This window comes from Oppia nitens, unplaced genomic scaffold (genome assembly GCF_028296485.1).
Source record: "Oppia nitens isolate AA-2021 unplaced genomic scaffold, nextdenovo-longstitch-racon4-pilon3 scaffold2_pilon_pilon_pilon, whole genome shotgun sequence".
In the NCBI taxonomy this organism is placed as follows: Eukaryota; Metazoa; Arthropoda; class Arachnida; order Sarcoptiformes; family Oppiidae; genus Oppia; species Oppia nitens.
In genome coordinates, this window is record NW_026533210.1 from 8,500,765 (window position 1) to 8,510,496 (window position 9,732).

Here is a 9,732-nt window from a genome sequence, read left to right on the forward strand (position 1 = left end):
TGATTTGATTACTAGTTAGGCAATCAAACCAAACAAAATAATAAAATTGTATTTTTCTCGTAAAATTGTAATCATAATTGAGATAAAAGTTTAATATACAGTATATATTTATATATATTATTTACAATCTATAATATATGGTATAATAAGTTAATTATTATTGTGAATGTTGTATAGAGAAAGTGCGGCAACTATTTTCGGATCCTGTTGTGAGCCAACCATAAACTCATCCATCGATAGCTTATTGTCTTTATTCTAGGATTTTTTTAAACAAAAATTTATTATAAAATCTTAAATAATAATTTTTTTAAATTTAAATTTTAATGGCTATGATATGTATATATATATATGACATACAGTATCCAAATGAGTGAATATCATGTCTACTCTTTTTACTGGATCGTCATCATTGGTGTCCACTATATTTGGTCCCAACATTTGATAGATAGCATCGATAATACTATTCATTTCATCGCGAGTTATATACCTTTTTGTTTGTTTGTTTGTTTTCAAATTTTATAAATCATTTTTATAAATATATATATGTTTTAGACACTACTTTTTTTATAGAGATAACTTACCCGTCATTATCTAAATCGTAGAGTTTAAAAGTCCCTAAATTTTTTGTTGTTATTGAATACAATAGAAATAAAATGATAAATTTTATAAATATAAATAAAAACTATTGTTTATAAATATATGAATATAAATTGAGATATTATTTGAGAGACACTGACACAAAAGTTTTTCCTCTAACGTCCCTCTGGTTGTTGTCGACAGTGCTTTAATAAACTCTTCAAACGTTATCATTCCGTCCTATGTTTCAAAGATTTTATCAAAAAAAATAAAATAAAAAAAAGATTTTTTGATAACAAAATGATTATCAACAACAACAACAAAAAATAATAAAATAAAATAACTGTTATATAAATTTTATGTTTATATAAATATACACTAAATATATACAAATGTACATTAAAAATACTAGAGGGGTAAAACGGGGGGTAAATATAAATACTATACTTTATCTTCATCAAACACCCTGAAGACAAACGATGCAAATTTTTTTGGGTTTCCTTTTGGAAAAAATTGTTGATATATTTTGTAAAACGCCTAAAATTATATGAAAATAAAAAATTTATATATATATTATATTTATTTGAATAAATAACTAAATCACACTTCAAAATCATTTTATTATATATGCAATAAGATTTTATATTAATTTATTTTAAAAAGTTATATAAAATTAAGTATTCAATTAATATATACTGTATATGGTATACATATAGTATATAATGATTATATCTTATATATATGACTTACTTGTTCAGTAAGCCGACCATTAGGACAATCCTATTGTTAATTTGTTTTGTGTTTTTCATTTATTTTCAAACAAAATACACACAAAAAAAACATTTTGTTATCGATTAAGTTGTCGTCAATTGTAATACCTGTTTAATTTTGGCACACCTTTGAAAATCCCGTATACCTTAATATATGGATATATATAAATAGAGGGGAAAACAAAATATTAAAATCTAATAAACAGATCAATAATTGTTACATTTTTAAAAAATATTAAATTTATAAATAAAATTCATACCATTTTTTAACTTCATCCTCCGTAACTTTTTGTTTTTTAATATATAAAATAATAAAAAAAAACAATAAAATAATTAATTTTAAAATATTATTTATTGCTTAATATAAATTAAATAATGTTTAAATAAATAATAATTGTTATTATTAGTATTATTAGAAAATATTTATCATTTTATAATGATTTGTTGTTTACTATTATTATTTTTTAGATATAATTTATCGATTTCTAAATTATAAACAATTTAGGGCAATATATTCAATAAAATTTTAATAATATACAGTAGATAAACATTTCACTACTATATAATTGTTTTCAATTTTATATATAAATTATATTATCATAAAAAGTTATATACAAAATGTTTTTTTTATTCCTAGAAATATAAATTATTATCGTTTGTCATCAATTATTGAAATAAATAAATAATAATTATAATAATGAAAAACATCAATAACAATATTAAATATTTTTTATTTTATTTTAATATACCGATAATTAATATGTTTATATCATATTTATGTATCTATTAATTTAAATACTGATAATATGATTCAATATTTATGTATATAGTAATAGTATAATTATTAATTGTATAAAATTTAGTAACAAATATTTAAATTTTAAAAAGTTAAATTTATCAATTAATATGATAATATTTTTTAGTTACAATCATTAAAATTATTTTATCATTATTTATCATTTAGTACAGTATTATTATCAACTTTAAAATAATACTCAGAAAACTTAGTGTTTACAATATAACAATTTTATATAATAACTAATTATAAATTTAAAAATATTTATACTATTTATACCGTATATTAAGTAATAAATATTTATATATTAGATTTTTTTCTGGATAGAAGTTATATTGAATTCGTTATCAAAAAAAACTAAATAAATAATTTAAAACTAATTGCTTTAATTAGACATAAGTTTTTGCAACACAATAATAATGACATTTGAAAAAATTATTGAGAAATACATACAAAAAAATGTATTCATTATAAAAATGATCACAACATCCGAAAAATTATATATAAATAAAGCATTGGATTTCCCTTTTTTGTTAATATCTATATATATATATAATAACTACATATATAATACCAGTCCTATCAAAGGCTACAAGTGTTTCATAAGAAAAGATACACTCATCCAGACATCTCACTCGTTGTCTATAAGTCTCTTCACTTATAAATCTAATACTAAAAACTTTTTCTCTCTTTTTGTTGGATAAGTGTCTGTAAAGACCAAATTAATTGCAATTTTTAATAACTTACAGAAATTTTTTTTTCTTTTCATATATATATATAAAAGTATATTACAGTTTCATATATTAATTAATGAGACATTTTCTGTCTAAAGAATAATAATAAAATCGATATTTTGATTCAATCTATTTATACAAATGTAAGTAATATTTTTTTTATTATTATTATTGTCAAAAATAATTTTTTAAAAATTGTTCATAAAAATAAAGTATCAATTTATTTATATTGTTTGGTAATTATTAATATTACAAGTTATAGCATATAACTTCTAAAGATAAATATAATTTTTAAAATTTAATAAATCATTATAATTATCACACATATGATGATCTAATTTTGATGATCCTGTTATATAATCAATTGAAAACTTGAATTTGTGGTTAAAAATACTTTTTTTTATTTAGGTTTTAATATATAATTATTTCAAAAATAAAAATATTCATAAAAATATTCACACAATTTTAAAAATAATTAATTATATTTTTTTATCACTAAAAATTTTTGTTGTTGATTTAATTAAAAATATTATGTAACTATAGTATTATGAATAAGTTAATTAGAAATCTTTAATTAGTTTTTTTTGAAAATTAAATTTAGAAATATTTTTTGTTGATATCCTTTAGAATCTTAGAATTTTAGATTTTTTTGTGGAGATTATATCATAATTTTGTGAAATTGTAAAATAAATTTTTTGTTTCTGTATAAACTGATTCATAGAACTGGTAGCACAAAGAGATACCAGTGCTAAACAACCCCTTACACTGTTTGAGACAATTTATTTTGTGTCTGGATTTTTCAGTAGTTGTCTTTGCAATAATTAAAAAAAACAAAAATATATCAGTATTTAAGTAAAATTTATTTTCTTTTTTTTATATTACTATTAATGAAACAAAAAACTTAACGAACAAATACTGTACTTATTTAGTAAAAACAAAATAAAAAATAATTAAAAAATAAAATCATATCAAATATGATATACAAAAATCTACGGTATGTTTATATCAGGAATTTATTTAAGAAATTCCTTATAAAAGACATAACAAACAGAAACAATGGCCGCAATGGTAGTGATGGCAAAGATAATGCTAACGACACGAATGGCATTCAGAAATCTTTGTCTTTTATTTCTAACAATTCTTTGCCATTTGATTAGTCTATTCCGATAAAAGCCCTCTCTTTTGGTTACATTGTTTGAACAATGATTTTCATCGTTGTCTGAATTTATTTTAGCGACAAAAATAAAATACAAATAGATTTTTTGTTGATTACACAATATAATTGTAAAAAAATAAAACAATCAATTAATTGGTTATTTTGGTAATAATATTAATAATAATAATTATTATTATTATATCTCAAGTGTTTTTTGTTGGATTTTACCATTTATTTCATGAGTGTTGTGAATATAAATGCATTCATCTGTTTGTTTGCTATTTTGGTGTTTGAATACACTTAACAATGGCTTAGATATGTTACTTGTATTCACTTTATCTAAAACGGCTGTAATTATTATTATATATTTATTATATTAATTATTATATTACTTATTAATGTCTATTTTTTTGTCATTTCAATTGTTTTTATTCTGTATTGATTTTGACTCATAAAGTTATTTTTATTATTTAATAATGAATATAATAGGAGTAATAATAATAATAAGATTGAGTTAATATATTACTTATTATTATTTTAAGTACACCTGAAAGTGCACTTCAATACAGAATAACAGAGAGCCAACTGACAAAATATTAATTATTATTAATAATAATATATAACTTATAAAAACTTATAAATATCTATTAAATTAAAAGTTTTACGTTTACATACACGTGTGTATTAGTAGACATTGAATGATACAAACAGTAATTATCAATAATAATACTGACAATCGATGATAATAATAGACTCTTGAAATGTACATAAAATATGATGAAATTATGATATTTACTAAATTTAAACCAATCAGTAATACATCCATAAATAGTACTATATATATATATTGTATATTTTAATTTAATTTTCTATGTGTTTAACATAAAAAAAATAAAATAACAATTATTTATTTGAATGATTATTTGATTGCACGAGAAATTCAATAGATTTTCGCAATTTTTCGCATTCAAGTAATTTTTTAAACTATTGTTATCTCAATATAGTATTAAATTATAAATTACTACATTGTATCAGTTTTTATATTACTATATTATTATTATTAGTTGTAGTAATTATTAGCAATAGTAGTATAAAATATTGTCAATAAAAGTTATCATTAAAATGTTTTGAAAATCTATAATTATTACAACAATAATAAATCAATTATATCTGCAAAAAAATTATATATTTTATTTTTAATATTTTATTTGAAATCTATTTATATACATAATTTTTTTATATGTCAACTATTAATTAAAATATTCAATATATACTGAAATTTCAATGCTTTTTGACGATAGTCTATATTAGTATATACAGTACATATAAATACATATTATTTTCTAGTATATATTATTATATTTGTAATTTGCAAATGTTTAAACTTGAACTTAAATTTTAATAAAAAAGATTTTTTTATTTTAAAATAATAATCACTTGTGTTTTCAATTTATAGTATATAATTTAATATAATTATAATATATTTTTATTTTCGTTATTTATCTAAATCTAACCAAATATACTGTAATTAGTTAATTAATTTGTCATAATTATAGTGTTGAAGTAAATGCCATACTCTAAGTACATATTATTATAATATATAATTTATATTTATATCGATTTGTTATAAGAGTGCAAAATCTAATTTAAATATACATCAAATATATTGTTAATTATCAAACATATAAGATATTTCAAAATTAAAAATATACGATATATTCAATAGAAATTTTTTTGGTCTATACTAACAATAATCAAAATAAAATGTAGTTTAAACATAAATGCAATTTTCTATAATTTTCTATGAATTAAGCATAAAATTTATATATATATATATATATATTTGTACAATAAATATAGATAAAATAAAAATTTTATATCAAATACATTGCGTGACAATGATTTGTATAGCAAATAGGTTTGTGTGGCGAATCACATCTCAAAATAAAATACAAAAATAAAAATATGACAACAATTTAGTTATTATTTGTAACTAAAATTAGTTATATTTTATTTTTGTTTTTAATGTATCAAAATATTATATATAATAACAATAATAATAATAATAAGACGGGAACTCAATTAGTTACACATTTCTCTGTCATTTATTTCACTTTCAATTTTTTGCGCTTTTCGTTATTTTAGACAAATTTTTATTTTTAGTTAAGTATTTTTGTGTCATATTATTAACTTATATATAATTTATTTATATGCCATAAACAAAATGAAAATTGATTTTTATTAATCTATATGCCTATAGTATAGATTTTATATTGTATAATATATATATATACAGTATACTATATATATATATATATATATATTATAAATTGTGTCCTCAATTAGATCTACTCTGCTATTAGTTTATCGTAATATACTAAAACAAAAATATAAAATATAGTAATAATAAAGTAAATTAAACTATAAAAATAGCAAAATCAATATAAATCTATTTATATAATAAATAATTAATTTTTAAATATATTTATTAAACACATTTATATCTAATTATAAAATATTTACTATTATTACTATTATTATTATCAACTAACTTATTATTTTTTTTAATAAATCAAAAATAATATTATAATTTACATGACAGATGATTTACAACAACAAAAATTTTAAATAAAGTCTGTATAATATATTTTGTATTATCATAAAATATGTTTATTAATTATTATTATAAAAATAAGTAATTTTTCAAAAATAACATAATTATACTCTAATTTAAGTATAATTTTTTTTTAATCATCAATTATATGCTAATTATTGGGGTACTAATAATTTTATTAAAAAAAACTTTTTCATTATAAAGTTGCACTAAAAAATAAAGGGTAATCTTTTTTTGTGTTGATATTGACCCTGAAATTATACACATTTTAATACATCTACTGTACTATACAAACAAACAAAATGTATAAAAATTATCTTATTTTGTTAGTTCAAGGTCAATATAATTAGTATAATTATGTAATAATATCTCAATAGACAAAATTAAAGTTTATAAAATAATTTACAAATTAGATTAATTTTTTTACAAACAAATATTTATATACTGTTTGATATTTTTGATTACAGTTAATAATTTTTTTTAATGTTTGTTTGTCCAAAATTATAATAATACGGTTAAAATTATTTTTTTATATATAATTCAATGATATATCGTATTGAAAAAGAAAAATATGTAACACGTGTTTGATATTTATGAAACAAACTTTTTTTTTTAAATTAATTCAATATTTAGCCAATTATCAGAGTATATAATCATTTTTTTTTCTTAATTAAAACTATGATAACAACTATACATTTGATATCATTTGTTAACATCCAAAATCTCAAGAGATCTTTAAGCAGATCTTTGTGTCGAAACTAATAAGTTAGAGCTTCTGGTGTTTCAATTGGATATCAATTGTAAGTAATTTTTTAATTATTTATAAATTTTTTAAAAATATATAAACTTCTAAAACATTAACTAAATTCAATAATAATAATAATAATTGTACTGTATACAATATCTAAATTATATATTAAATACCTAAATTTAACCAATGTAATTATTACAATATAATTTTTAATATTACTAAATATTCTAGACAAACAATCATTACAGACAAAATAATATATTATATATATAGTATATATTAATAACTAAATTAAGTATAATATTATTATTATTGTATATATTTTTATTATCTATACGTCTATCATAGAAATAATAATAATTATTATTATTATTTTATTGTGGTATTCATTTATCAAAAATAATAATAATAACCAATTATACCAATGAATTGGAAACTATTAGCGATGATGTTATTTAAAATATTTTAACGAGAGTTGCTTTTGTTAAAACAAAATATTAGTTATTATTTTTTTTTATAAAAAACGTATCATCATTATCATATACATAGTTTAAGCATTTTAGTTTAAGGATAATATTAATTATTTACTTTGTATTACTATTAATTGGTATCTAATTTTGTTATACAGTAATATTATTTAGTAATGACTATTATTTAATAAAAAAAATGCAGTATAGTATATAACTTTATAATAATATTTTTATAGCTAATGTATTTTAAATGATTTTCTCAGTATGTATTATAAGTTGTTTTATTAGTTGTTTAGTTGGTTGTATTATTACATTATAAGATATTTATTTATAATTTATTGTATTAAAGGTGGAGTAAATTTTTGTGGTTAAACAGAAATTTAGTCACTATTTTCAATAGTTTTGTTTAGTTTTGTTGTTTTTCAATGTAATTCTGTACTTAAACTACATTATAATAACTAAAATTATCAATCAGTTATGCAATAACACTAAAAGCTTACATTATTTTATTATTTTTGATGACAATTTTTTTTAAATATAAATTTGATAAATTAATTTTTTAGATTTATCAAAAAAATATTATAAATACAGTTAATTTAATATAATTAAGCAATAGATAAAGATGACATATTTTATTAATTTAATTGATGTATAATCTATAATTTTATGTTTTATTAGATAACTAATACCAAAATGTAAAAAGTTAAATAAATGGCTAATAATTTTATTTTTTAATTAATTAAAATCATTGATAAATTTAATATTTGCAAATATTTGATACAAACAAACAGGACTTACTTTTTTATAAACTAATTTATTTTGTATTTATTTATGTAAATAGTTTAATAAAATTCAAAATTTTTCAAAATTAAGTCATTATGTTTTTATATATAGTGTGCATTATTTCAATAATTTTTAAAGAAATTATTATAATAAGAATTAATTATTATTAATTATAACTATGACTTTAATTCAAATTATAATCAAACAAAAAAAAGTGAGAGTATATATAGTTATGTATATTTAATATTGTAATTTAATATTTTTTAATATATTGAGAATAATATTATTAATAGTATGTTTAGTGTATATAACAATACATAGTGTGGGTTATAAATATATCGTGCATTGAAAACATTTGGCTAAATTCAACAAACAATTAGTCAGTCAATCAATTGTTTAGAAAATTTTCATTTGAAGGCTAATAATCTTTTTTACTCAATAAGTAATTTTTTGTAAATATTTAATGAAATGTTTTTTTTGTTTGAAATAATTAAATATACGGTATATAAACAATAATAAAAATAAATTGTGAATTAATAAACATAAATGAAATAAAAAAATATTTCATATTTACTTACAATAAGTTTCTTCCGCTAACTTAACGATCAGTTGTCTCTTAGCTTTGCTACTCTTGTTTCCCATTAATCTCAACATTGATTAATTAAATCAATTGATTTTGACAATTATTTTTATATTTATTATTGTTATTATTATTACTATTATTACTATTATTACAATTATAACTAATAATAATAACAAACGACAACAACATTATTAACACATTGTTTTTTAATCCACAAACAAAAGACATCTAAATAATTAATATTTAATAATAATTTTTAAACAAAAATAAATAGTTGTTTAGTAAATGAATTTAAATTAATAGATAATTATTTAATTTTGAATTTATTTTTATTTATTAATTAGATTTTAATAAAGTTATTAAATAAAAAAAATTAGACATTTATTGTTATTTTTATTCGCACTTTATTATTATTGTCGATAAAAAGATAGATAGATAGTGAGTGAGTGAGTGAGTGAGTGAGTGAGTGAGTGAGTGAGTGAGTGAGTGAGTGAGTGAG

The 9,732-nt window shown here is 17.9% G+C and overlaps 1 protein-coding gene across 2 annotated transcripts; it reads right to left on the minus strand.

The window, feature by feature from the left end:
* Positions 1-108: 108 nt before the first annotated feature.
* LOC128956347 (frequenin-1-like) lies at positions 109-9,292 on the minus strand. Of its 2 annotated transcripts, none has more exons than XM_054302064.1 (9): positions 9,229-9,292; positions 1,607-1,631; positions 1,474-1,492; positions 1,327-1,356; positions 1,024-1,113; positions 738-816; positions 582-615; positions 358-487; positions 109-255 (listed from the first exon to the last, which is right to left on the minus strand). In XM_054302064.1, exons 1-9 carry the CDS (start codon positions 9,290-9,292, stop codon positions 151-153), a joined length of 576 nt encoding a protein of 191 aa, XP_054158039.1. In that variant the 3' UTR covers positions 109-150. The 2 variants fall into 2 exon arrangements, with proteins under 2 accessions (XP_054158039.1, XP_054158042.1); XM_054302067.1 differs by having other exon boundaries at positions 1,455-1,492; positions 9,229-9,257.
* Between the last annotated feature and the right edge of the window lie 440 nt (positions 9,293-9,732).